General features: G+C 44.6%; 1 protein-coding gene and 1 pseudogene across 1 annotated transcript; both read right to left on the reverse strand.

Moving 5' to 3' along the window:
• Window positions 1-5,632: 5,632 nt before the first annotated feature.
• LOC133897180 (cinnamoyl-CoA reductase 1-like) lies at window positions 5,633-13,148 on the reverse strand. Its single transcript, XM_062337804.1, has 6 exons — window positions 12,900-13,148; window positions 12,621-12,790; window positions 12,360-12,545; window positions 6,599-6,764; window positions 6,190-6,379; window positions 5,633-6,033 (listed from the first exon to the last, which is right to left on the reverse strand). The coding sequence occupies exons 1-6, from the start codon at window positions 13,015-13,017 to the stop codon at window positions 5,844-5,846; spliced, it is 1,020 nt and encodes a 339-aa protein (XP_062193788.1). The 5' UTR covers window positions 13,018-13,148; the 3' UTR covers window positions 5,633-5,843.
• On the reverse strand, window positions 9,202-12,351 carry LOC133897179 (uncharacterized; annotated as a pseudogene).
• Window positions 13,149-13,161: the final 13 nt, after the last annotated feature.

The following is a 13,161-nucleotide window of genomic DNA, read 5'->3' on the forward strand; positions in this document are numbered from 1 at the left end:
GGGCAGATCCTATTTGTTGTATTATCTTACCTTGAGGGTGTTTCTCTCTTGATCCTTTGTAGCCGGGTTGTCGATATATATTTGTCCAATGTAAAATGAACACGATGTGCTTAGCAAGCTTAGATCATCGGTAGAAGTCGAGCGGTGGTTTGTCCATCGTTCGCGAGCTTAGGGCTTACTTTTTATTTACAAAGATAATGATGATGGAGGGATGTGTAAGTTAGTGAGGATGAGACGAGGTTTGGGCTGGCAATAGGGATGGTTCGAGAAGGGAGTCTCGGATGCTATAGGCCCGTTTGAATCGATTAAGTACCGATCGTTGGTGCAGTTGATTTTAGCACTTTCGGTGCTTACCATATGTCGATATAATGGTAAGATAAGCCAAATATCTTATGTAGCTATGATCTTTTGGCGTGCAAGTCTCGGGTGTTGTCAGCATAATAGACTTGTAAGGGACATCTAGTTTGCTCAAGGAGTAGTTCTAAATGATTTCCGCACGTCGAGGCGCATGTTCAAGCGGTTGAGGCTTATTTGGGAAAGTTTGTCACGGGTACCCCTTATGTGGACTTTAGCGGATCACACAAGTCGAATGGCCCCTTGTTTCATGTGGGTAAAAGGAGTACTCCTGCAGGGTGTAAGATCAATTTAAATTGTTGCGCTCTCGGTTATGAGCACACTTCTGTCTATTTGCATCAATCATAGAGTTCCGATTTTGGGATGATGCTATGGTATGTTGGGAGATGGATAGTGATATTCGATATGGATCATGTTGCAATTATAATATGTTGTAAATCTCAGGGTAGAAGATTAGAAGTGTTTAGGTGTAGATGCTCACACACACTTGAGTCAATTTCTGCTTTTGCAATTAAATTCATTTGACCTTCAGGACGATTCCTTGCTACTCATTCTCAAATGCATTCTCCTTGGAGTTGGATTATTTATAAGTACCCATTATAAATTAAGTCTTGCGAGTACCTTCGTACTCACGCTGCTTGTTTGCTTTTCAGGTAAAGAAAAATTAGTTTTTAGTTACTTCACGCCCACCGATGTTGGTGACGGGCAAGAGTTGTGCCATCTACTCGGTTAATGTCTTTCGGGGGTGGCGCCTTAGGGCAAATGACGCTACCCATCTTTTGCTATTCTGTAACTTATTTCCGCTGCGTAGTGACTCTAATCCACTAGGAGATTAGACTATTTTTATCCTCCTAGTGTTCATTTATGTAAATTATTGTGAAATTGTGATCACTTAAAGACTTGTAATGTAATTTTCTTACTCGTTCTTTATTAAAATTTGTTGTGATGACATATGTTGGAAATACGTTTGTTCGACTTGTGCATAAAACACATGCCAGGACTATCGGGATGTTATTCTGGATAATCATTGCAGTCGTGATCGTGAAAATGATTGACTTAATGATTAGTTAAAATACTATTTGAATGATTCCTCACAACTATATAGTTAAGTAACCATTTAAAGAAATATTATGAATAAGAATTTCAGTAAAAATAAAATTAAGACCAAATATTATCTATAAAGTATTGGTATTAGTAGACACGAGATGCAAAAAATATTATTCATGATAAATACTATGTAAAATATCTTGAAATAGTACAAACGATAGATGATAATAAAGCAAATATATCCACTGATATGTCAGGAATAAAGAAGATACATAACCAGTTAGCATATAATATTTAGGTATTACTAAATGACACAAAATACATAATAGATGAAATTACAATATGAGACCTATCTATGATAAACAATGACATGGTACTTGGATTAAGGTTTTTACAATATTTTTTACAAACCACAATTATACATGAACAATGTAATATATTTATTCCATACCAAGACAATGTTCCATAGAAGTACGAAAGCATGGTGGAACGCAACACAAAAAAATTGGCAATTTTGATCTTGAAAATGGTAATTTTGAATGTAGTATAGACAATGAGTTCTTAGATTAACATAAAGAAAACAAGCTTAATGCAAGCATAAAAGAATATTACATGACAAATTCTTATATAGAATGCATTAGATTACAATCATTCGCACCAAATTGATATAAAGACATAAAATTAAAATGATATAGAGAAAGATTGTACAAAAATTAGGATATATCTAAATAATTAGCGAAATACCAATGAAATAATGGGATAAGAATTATATTGTATGTAAGAAAAATATTATCAACCCAGATTATATAATTAATACATGTCCTATAGAAGCCACTCTAAAAGACATAGACAGATTTAAAATGCATATTGAAGAATCATTAAAATTAGGAGCAATAAGAGAAAGTAGAAGTCTACAAAGATCAGCATATTTATAGTAAGAAATTATTTTGAAATAGTAAGGGGTAAATTAAGGATGGTGATAAATTACAAAAGGCTAAATGATAATACTGTGGAAGATGCATATAATATTCCAAATAAATAAAATAGATTAATAGGATACAAGGTAGCAAAATACTTTTTAAAATTTGATTTGGAACTGGGTTTTGGTAAGTCATGATGGCAGAAGAATTTACAGAATGGACATCATTCATATGTCCATAAGGACATTTTGAGTGGCTTGTAATGCCTTCAGACTTAAAAATGTGCCTACATTATTTCAGAGGAAAATACAAAATATTTTAATAAAAACCAAGAGTTTATATTAGTTTATATAGATGATCTGTTAATATTTTTTAAAACTTATAAAGAACATATTGCCCACCTTGAAATATTTTTTTTAGAAAGATAGAACAAATGAGTTGATATTATATACAAAGAAAATGGAAATTTGTAAAGATTTTTTTTTCTTGACATAAGATAGGAGAAGGTAAAATATATCTATAATAGCATATTGTAAAGGAAATCTTACAATTCTCGGATGTCATGAATGAAAAAAAAAAGTTTTAAAATAATTTTTAGAAATTGTAAATTATATGAGAAACTATATAGATAATCTGGCTAAGTTTGCTGGGTAATTATATATAAAGTTAAGAAAGAATGGTCTAAAGTACTTCAACTCACAAGACATAAAATTAATAAAATTGATAAAGGAAAATGTTAAGGATTTAAAACTATTAGAATTACCTTTAGATGATAATTATTTTATTATCAAAACTGACATCTCTAAAGAAGGATAAGACGCTAATTAAAGCAAAAACCTAATAAATATTCCCTAAAAATTGAAGAAAAAAATATGTAGATATGCTTTGTAAGGTTACAAGTTAAAAACTGTAAATAATACTAATAGAAATATTTTAGCAATAATATATGCAATAAACTCTTTTAGACTATATTTAGGAGTCAAATAATTTACAGTTAGAACAGATGTGAAGTTATACGTAGATATTATAATCAAATCAGTAGCAAGAAGAGTTCTACTATAGGGTGAGTTTTGTTCGAAGATATTATTACTGAAAATGGCTATAAAGTAATTTTTGAACATATAAAAGGAAAATATAATAAGTTGCGTGACTTATTTTCTTCTTCATCTATTTTGCAGGTATGAAGAGATCGATAAATTTTAGCAGAGTTGAATCATTTAGCTTTGGAGCTGAAAATAAGCTAAGAATATTCCCACCAAATTTATATAAATTTAAGTCAAATGATCATATAGTCTTAGATGAAGTACATGAATGCATACTAGATAACTTCTGGTTCTAATATAATAATAAGCGAGAAGAGAAGGGATATATGCTATCAATATAAAATAGTCTTGCTGAATATTTTCACATGATAAATGAATTATTGCCTACATCAGAAAATCCAGAGGTAATAGATGTCTAGCTTCCCAACTGGTAGATGGTTCCCTTTCCCCCAGATCAATGAATAAGGGAGAAGTCAGTTGATTCTTAGCCGAAGCCTATATATGTTGTATTCGATGGAAAGGTACAAAATAATATCTCAAAAGAGAGATTTAAAATTGGTAGGAGAAATGTCATGAAATAAATATGCAAATATTTATGAAGCATTAGACCAACCCGAAAAATTTAAGAATAAATTATTATATAGAACTAGCCGCTAAAGATTATATTCAGAAATTTAGAAGAGCAATAAAAAAATCCGGCAGTAGCATCTTGTATCAAGGAAGAAGAGTCTTCAAAAAAGCTCACATATAAAGAATGCCTAATAAAATATGTGGATCCTTTGGATGGTTCATATGTAGATTGTAAAGTTGAAGAAAAATTTGAATCAATATTACCGCAATGAAAGATAGAAATGAAGGAAGAAATTCTAAAAGAATTACGAAAAGAAATGAGTGATAAGTTTGAAGAAATGAAGAACGTATATGATGAAAAATTTGAAATTCCATTCTCAAATGAAGAAACTATGAATGTTGTCGGACATGGGCAAAATCCAAAATAAAGAATATACTTAAAAAGACTATAATTAGGTCAAATCTTAAAAAGAGAAACTATATATGGAGACATATCCGTTGAAAGATAAGATATCGGGAATATTATCCTTCGAAGGTATATGATATTGATAAGGTACTATCAATAATTTAGGCGTGGAAGACCCATACAGAAGAAAACCCGTATACTCACACGCTCAGAAGACTGCATGCAAGAAAGACTGCATACTCACATGCTCTCTAATAGCCAAAGTGTGCGCTCCGTCATCAAAAGAAGACACCAACAATTCAAGAAAAAAGAGATTCCATGCGCATGAAGACAACCAGCAGACGGCTTCACGTGGCTTCATGTTCCATCGGTAGAACCTTAAGATTTCAAGCTACTAACTAAGTATCTAGACCAAATTAAATAGAGGAAAGGAGCTCCTCGCGCGGCTATAAAAAGAGGCTTCAGGCAGCAGAAGAGAGGACACCACCAAACACCGGCCACCAGCCATCGAGCATCATCCAAAGAAGTGCGAGAGTATCTGTAGCACTCACTCTCTCACTCATTGTATTAAGTTCACCTTGTAAAATAGTTATATTAAAGGAAGGATTTGTGTTACTGCTATTGTAAGATAATCCTTGGTGTGTGTAAGTATTGAGGGTTTCTGAAAGGAAAAACCATTTGTAAGCTATGCTTATGGAAATAAAATAGTGTTATCTTTGAAAATCTCTTGATCTTCTAGTTTGACTATATAAAATCAGTTTTTATGCTATGTACCTTATAGAAGAAATATTTTTGATAGTTCTAAAGTAATCCTTACATCTGGTATGATCATAATAGGATAAGGAAAACTATATGTTCGTAACGAAGTATTCTCTTTGGGTGAAACTGTCTGGAGTGATGATAAAAATTTATCACATATATTTATAAATAGGGATATCCAGATAAAGCTTTGCTACTTCCAAAATAAACTAACGATAAGAATGATTAAATATCGAATAAGATTTTTACGATTATTATGCAACCGGCTACATTATTAGTTTAACCAACCAACCTGCAAAGATCCTGCATAGTATTTAGTGAATAGTAACTATAAATAGTATCCACACATTTTTAATTAAGAATAATTTAATCAAAATTTACACTAATTGAAAGCGAAATTTGTCAAATAAAATTAAGCTGAAAGCGACATGAGTGGATAAATAGTGGTAAACAGTACGTAAATAATTAGAAGGCTAGTGAAAAGATGCTGTAAAAATTCATAATTTGAATATTAGAAGGCTGGTGAAAAGATATTGTAAAAATTCATAATTTGAATAGTACATAACTTGGAATTTTATGTCCCGAATTTTATTGCTACAGTCTGTTTAATAGATACAGAATATCTGAACCAGGATATATATATACTCCTGACTCTCAATTCATTCCTCCAACAGTACGTACTCCTCACTCGATCTATAGTCGATCCAAATTCATTCCTCGGCTGCAGTGTGTTCAGTATCCCGTTCATTCCTCGGCTGTCACGCGGTAAAAATAGGGGAGTCGGCAAGGCTCCCCATCTGCATCCTGAAGAAGTCCAGCCTTTTCGAAATACTGAACGCTATCCGCGAGCGTCTCCTCCAGCTTTCTCGGTCTCCACCCCAGGTTCTTCAGTTTATCTGATGTCATTTTGGCCTTGTAATCCACATCGATCATTCTGCAGTAATCCAAACCATGTGTAAAAAAACAAGTACAAGAAACAAGTGTTCACAGCTAAGTCTCTACCATGACTTTTTCCTATCCCTGGCAGAACTCCTGCCGTTTCTTTCAAAAATGAAAAGCTCTAGCATGACACTCATACGAAGGCACTTACTTGTCTACGTAGTTGTAGTTAGGGTACATGCTCTTCATCAGAACTACCAAATCCTTTAGGTCCATTTGGTCCAACGAGCAGATGTATCTCCCAGATGATTCTGCCTTCTCGTATGCTAGGAGCATAGCATCGACAACGTCGCGAACATCAACTAAGGGCCAGAATTTGTTGTTCATTGTGTCAGGGCCTCCTGCAATCAAACTGATGGAATTAGAGTGGAGTAAACATGCAAAAAATTGTTCTTTTTCTGAACTTTGTTGACCTATAAAGGTGGGTGGTAGAGTAACTATAACAAAGGAAACCAGCTACCGAATTTTTTCAGATTAATGAACTGTGCAATGTCCAATAGTATCCTGGTGATAGATAGAAGGCATGCTATATAAAATTCAGTAAGGACTAAGGAGTGAACCTTTTATGATGTATAGAAGAACTTTGCTGCTGGTATTGACTGCCACATGCTGCAACAGTGGGCCAAAAACCAGACCAGGGCAAATTATAACAACATGCAATCCGTTTCTCTTTCCGTATTCCAGGGCTATCTCTTCTGCTTCAGTCTTGGCAAGAGAATACCAGTTCTGCCAACGCAACAAGTAAATGTCCTCAAGTTAGTGCTCCTTCCCAGCAGTCATTTATGAAAGAATGAATTGTGGGAATGATTGATTGTATTCCATATGTGTTACAGGAGTACATATAGGCGGCCGGGGTGGCATGCAAGCCAACCGCACAGGCGCGATTACATCCACAAATCATGGGCCTAGTTACAACATGCTAACACTCCCCCGCAGTCTAATCGGGAGCATCGCTAACGGTCAGGCTGGACCGAAACTCCTGGAACAACGAGGTGGGGAGACCCTTGGTGAAGACGTCGGCGTACTGTGATGTCGTAGGAACATGAAGAACTCGAACGTGACCAAGGGCGACCTTCTCTCGAACAAAATGGAGATCGATCCCAACATGCTTCGTCCGCTGATGCTGCACTGGATTACTGGAGAGATATACAGCACTGACGTTGTCACAATAGACCAGGGTGGCACGGCGAGGTGGGTGGCGAAGCTCAAGGGGTAACTGACGTAACCAAGTAGCTTCAGCAACACCGTTCGCCACAGCACGGTATTCGGCCTCGGCGCTGGACCGGGAAACCGTGTGCTGACGCTTGGAGGACCATGACACCAGGTTGTCTCCGAGGAACACTGCGTAGCCAGAGGTCGACCGGCGAGTGTCGGGACATCCAGCCCAGTCGGCATCCGTGTAGACAACGAGCTCCGTGGGGGAAGACCGGCGCATAGTCAGTCCAAGGGACATAGTGCCCTGCAGGTAGCGCAAGATGCGCTTGAGAGCCGCGAGGTGGGGCTCCCGAGGATCATGCATATAGAGGCAAATCTGCTGAACAGCAAAGGAAATATCCGGACGGGTGAAAGTCAAATACTGTAGAGCACCTGCTAGGCTGCGGTACTGAGTAGCGTCATCAACAGGAGATCCATCTGCAGATAATTTGGAGTGGAGATCAACAGGCGTGCTGCACGGCTTGCACGCACTCATCCCGGCGCGCTCCAAAATATCCTGAGTGTACTGCCGTTGAGAGAGAAACAGACCATTGGCAGAGCGTGTCACAGAAATGCCCAAAAAATGATGAAGCTGGCCCATGTCCGTCATAGCAAACTCACGCTGGAGAGCCCCAATAACATGCTTGAGAAACTCAGCAGAGGAGGCAGTGAGAACAATGTCATCCACATACAGCAACAAATAGGCAGTGTCTGACCCTCGGCGATAGATGAACAGCGAACTATCTGACTTGGTTTCAACAAATCCAAGGAAAAAAAGATGGGAGGCGAACCTGTGATGCCAAGCACGAGGAGCCTGCTTCAAGCCATATAGAGATTTGTTGAGCCGACAGACAAGATCCGGACGAGAGGAATTCACAAAACCAGAGGGTTGTACGCAGTACACGGTCTCGGTGAGGGTGCCATGTAAGAATGCATTCTTCACATCTAGCTGATGAATGGGCTAGTCCTGAGAGAGAGCCAGAGAGAGAACAACGCGAACTGTCGCAGGCTTGACAACCGGACTAAAAGTCTCATCATAATCCACACCGGGGCGCTGGGTAAAACCTCGGAGGACCCAGCGAGCCTTGTAGCGATCAAGAGACCCATCGGCGAGCAATTTGTGTCGAAAAATCCACTTGCCAGTTACCAGATTGACTCCAGGAGGCCGTGGTAATAAACTCCAGGTGTCATTAGCAATCAGAGCGTCATACTCAGCCTGCATAGCGGATCGCCAATTGGGGTCTGACAGTGCATCACGAACGGAGCGAGGCAGTGGCGACATAGGCACAGCGTGGAGGTTGAGGCGATCCACGGGCTGAGCAATGCCGGCTTTGCCGCGCGTGCGCATTGGATGCGCATTGGTGACCGGAGGGACGACGATCGGTCGGGTAGTAGCTGTGCGGCCGGTACCGCTGGCAGCAACCTGTGCGCGAGCAGCAGGGGCAGCAGGACCGGCAGCACTCGTGGTCGGCGTGGTGCCACTGGCAGCGACCTGTGTGGGGTGCACAGGGGCAGCGGCACCGGACGACGCGGACGGTGGCATGGCAGTGGCGCCATGGGCAGTAGAGCTGGACCCAGGCGACCACGGCCCTGCACCAAGGCTCGACGGCGCAAGAGTGGCCTCGGGCACGGGGTGTGCCGCCGAGGAAGCTGTGGTACCTGCACGCACAAAACGAGCTCCAGGAACTGAAGCAGTAAGATCATGATCATCGATGAGAAAGTCCAGGGCGGAGGGTGCCATGGGCGTGGTAGACATGTCGGAGAAAGGGAAAAAAGATTCATCAAAAACGACATGTCTAGAAATAAGAATGCGATTTGACTGAAGCTCGAGACACCGATAGCCTTTGTGTTCCGAGGAGTAGCCGAGGAAAACGCATAAGGAGGAGCAAGGGGCAAGTTTGTGAGGCGCTGTGGAAGACATGTTAGGATAACAAGCGCACCCAAAAACTTTGAGGTGGTCATAGGAGGGTTAGGTGGAAAAAAGGGCGCTGTATGGTGTGGAGGAGGCAAGGATTTTAGTGGGGAGGCGATTCACAAGGTATGTCGCAGTGTGAAGGCCCTCAACCCAATAAGCCGGAGGGAGACTTGCCTGAAACAAAAGGGAGCGCAAAATGTTATTGAGGGTGCGAAGAGAACGTTCTGCTTTCCCATTTTGTTGAGAAGTATATGGACACGACATGCGGAGTGCAACACCGTGGGAGAGAAAGAACGTGCGGGCCGGAGAATTGTCGAATTCACGGCCGTTGTCGCACTGGACGCTCTTGATGGTGGTGCCAAACTGCGTGCGAACATAAGCGAAAAAATTAGAAATAGTGGAAAATGTCTCGGATTTGAGGCGGAGCGGAAAAGTCCAAATGTAGTGGGAGCAATCATCAAGAATAACCAGATAATATTTGTATCCCGACACACTAACAATTGGAGATGTCCATAAATCACAGTGTATTAAATCAAAATTATGAATAGCTCGAGAGCTAGATGAACTGAAAGGCAAATGTGCATGGCGACCAAGTTGGCACGCATGACAGATATGATTGATATCATCTTTATTACATGAAATGACACTGGAACTAATAAGTTTGGACAAAGCTTCACGCCCAAGGTGACCGAGACGGCGATGCCAAAGGGAGGTGGGTGCAGCGAGGAACGCGGAGGTGCTGGTGGAAGGTGCATAGAACGGGTAGAGGTCACCGGAGCTATTGCACCTGGCGATCACGTTCCTGGTTTGCAAATCCTTCACAGAAAGGCCAAAAGGATCAAACTCGATGGAACAGTTATTGTCGGTGGTAAAACGACAAATGGAAATCAAATTCTTAATAATGTTGGGAGACACTAAAACATTGTTAAGAACAAGATTACGATGTGGTAACGAAAAAATATGTGATCCAGTGGCTGTGACAGGAAGCAAAGCACCATTTCCCACAATGATAGATGAAGGAGTAGATGAAGAGGGCAGGGAAACGGTGGAGAGTTTACCAGCATCCGAGGTCATGTGTGATCCAGCACCGGAATCGGCATACCACTCAGAAGTCGAGGCGGGCGGGTTCAGTGTCATGGTGTTGAAGGAGTGCGCCAGGGAGTCCTGATGCCATGACCCGCCGTGAGTGGGGTTCCAGGGCGCCGCCTGATACGCCGGGGCGGGCGCCTGGAACACTGGTGGTGCAACTCCCCCGTAGTACGCGCCGTATGGAGGGGGTGGAGCACCGTAGGCGCCACTGTAGGCGCTGGGAGGGCCGCCAAACCCGCCATACTACGGCACCGCAGTGAACGCAGGGGGAGGCGGTGGAGGACGCCCAGACTGATCGTAGGGCCACATCCGCACGGTGCCAGCCCACGGGTACGCGAAGGATGGGTGCACACCGGGGGGAGCAGCACCGGGTCCGCCTGGTGGAGCGCCGCCAGGAGTTGCCGGCGGCCCAGTAGGTGCCGAGGGACCGCCGCGTCCGCCACGACCGCGACGGCGGCCAGTACGCTGGCCACTGGCGGGCGCAGGAGGACGTGCAGCAGGAGGTGCCCCCGGGCGTGGAGGCACTGGTGCGCCATGTGCTGCTGGACGTGGCGTTGCAGCAACAAGGGCGGACGACGGGGATGGTGGGTGAGCGTCGAGCTCCATCTCCTCCAGCAGTAGGTGTGTCCGGGCCTCCGGGAACGTCGGGAACGGCCTGTGCATCTTGAGGATGGACACCATGTGGCGGAACTTGCCGCTGAGGCCGCGAAGGAGCGTGAGCACCATCTGGCGATCGCCGATGGGGTCGCCGAACTCAGCAAGGGAGGCCGCCATCGACTCAAGACGACGACAGTAGTCGGTGATGCTCAGGGACTCCTGGCGAAAGTTCCGGAACTGCGTCTCGAGAAGGAGAGCACGGGACTCCTTCTGGCCGAGGAACTCGTCCTCGAGATAGCACCAGGCCCCGCGAGCGGGACCCTGCCGCATCATGAGTGACTGTTGTAGGTTGCTGGAGACGGTGCCGTAGATCCACGTCAGAACGCAGCAGTCCGCCTGTACCCATGCCGGGCGCGAGGGGAAGGCTTCATCCTCGAGCACGTGGCGGGTTAGGGCATACTTGCCGAGGACGGTGAGGAACATGCCGCGCCACTTGGTGTAGGTGTTCGCGGCCTGATCGAGGACGACGGGGATGAGGGCCTTGACGTTGACGACGGCGGTGGCCTGCGCCCAGAGGGCCTCGTGGGTGCGCTCGTATTCATCCAGGGCGGCAGCGCGGAGGCGAGCTTCCTCAGCGCGGCGTGCGTCCTCAGCCCGACGAGCCTCCTCGGCACGGGCTTCGGCTTCAGCGGCCTTGGCGGCGGCAGCAGCCGCGGCGGCGTCGTCATCGGCCGCCATCGCGGGTCACACACGACGGACCGCACGGAGGCGTCAGAGGCGTGACCTCGTGAGTCGCGAGGTCGGGCGTGGCGTCCGCGAACCGCGCGAGCGCCCGCGAGGTCGGGCGAGGCGTCGTCGCGAGGTCGGGCGAACCGGGGCGAACCGCGCGAGTGTCGCGAGGTCGGGCGAACCGCGCGACTCGTCGCGCGAGGCGATGGACGGTCGGGCGGCGTGGCTGGCGATCGGACCTGCGTCGGCACCCGGTGGCGTTGCAACGACGGGGCCGGCGATCGGATCGGCAGCAGGAGGTTGCGCAGGCGAGGAGATCAGCAATACACCCGGCGACAGCGTCAGCGACGAGAGTAGCGATCGGATCGGCGACTGGCTAGGGTTGCGGAAGAGTAGCGGATCGTAACCGCGATCGATACCATGAAAGAATGAATTGTGGGAATGATTGATTGTATTCCATATGTGTTACAGGAGTACATATAGGCGGCCGGGGTGGCATGCAAGCCAACCGCACAGGCGCGATTACATCCACAAATCATGGGCCTAGTTACAACATGCTAACAATTTATAGCAAGTACTCACTAATGCAGAGGATAATGTTCATGTTTAACAAATGGAAACAAGGTTAATTGGACCTGTCTATTCCTTCAAAAAAGGTTGGACCTGTTTATGTAATGAATTTCAGATGCAGATTCATGTGTTAGCAACTTAGCATGCGTTTTCTGATGGATGTTGATCTATTGCTTTGGCAATTGCCATACCAATCAACTGCTAATTTGAGGATCAGTATCTCTGACCTCAGTTTCCTTGCAGATCTGTTTGTCTGACCAGCAACTCTCGTCCTTGAGTCTCTCTTCAGGCCAGTTTGGATCAAAACAAGAAGCAGCAACGGACGAGACCACGATGACTTTCTGAACATTCGCTGCTGAACAAGCCTCGAGCACATTTGTAGTGCCCCTGACAGTAGGAGCCAACACCTCTTTCTGCACGGTGGCGTTCAGCAAAAGGTCAGTTACAGCACAAGGGATTGTCGACTGCATTTAGCAAAAGATGCTTTCCTCAGGATCATCCATCTTGTATCCGGGCACCGGAGAGGCCGGGTGGAAGACCCCCTCGCACCCCGCGAAGGCGGCCGTCAGCGAGTCGTAGTCGAGGACGTCGGCCTTGAAGAGGCGCAGGTTCTCCGAGGCCCTGTCCAGCTGCTTCAGGAAGGCGTTCTTCGGATTGCCTGAAAGAAAAAGCAATCACACACGCTTGATGAACAAGGAGACGCAGATCGAATCAAGAAGACAGCAGCTGTGCGAGTGCGACATGAAAAGGGAGAAGGCACGAGATACTTGGGTCGCGGACGGTGGCGTGGACGGCGTAGCCGCGGGAGAGGAGCAGATTGACGAGCCACGAGCCGACGAATCCGCCGCCTCCGGTCACGCACACGCGCGGCGGCGGCGACGCCATCTCCGGTTGCCCTGTCGCTGCCTACGCCGGCTCAATCTTCGCCTGCAAGACTGCAGCAAGTCAACAGCTTTCTCCACCCGGATCGTGTTTGTTACAGTTCCGGATTCTTCTATAAAAGTTTCGGTTCAGTTAATCAGTTTCTGC

The sequence above is a fragment of the Phragmites australis genome, chromosome 17, assembly GCF_958298935.1.
Source record: "Phragmites australis chromosome 17, lpPhrAust1.1, whole genome shotgun sequence".
Lineage (NCBI taxonomy): Eukaryota > Viridiplantae > Streptophyta > Magnoliopsida > Poales > Poaceae > Phragmites > Phragmites australis.

Excerpts from the sequence above, each read along its gene's own strand:
- LOC133897180 (XM_062337804.1), bottom strand. The coding sequence starts at position 13,017 with ATGGCGTCGCCGCCGCCGCGCGTGTGCGTGACCGGAGGCGGCGGATTC. Across the intron at positions 12,791-12,899 it reads CGCCACCGTCCGCGACCCAA|GCAATCCGAAGAACGCCTTC; the intron begins GTATCTCGTGCC and ends TTTTTCTTTCAG. Across the intron at positions 6,034-6,189 it reads AACTACAACTACGTAGACAA|AATGATCGATGTGGATTACA; the intron begins GTAAGTGCCTTC and ends GGATTACTGCAG.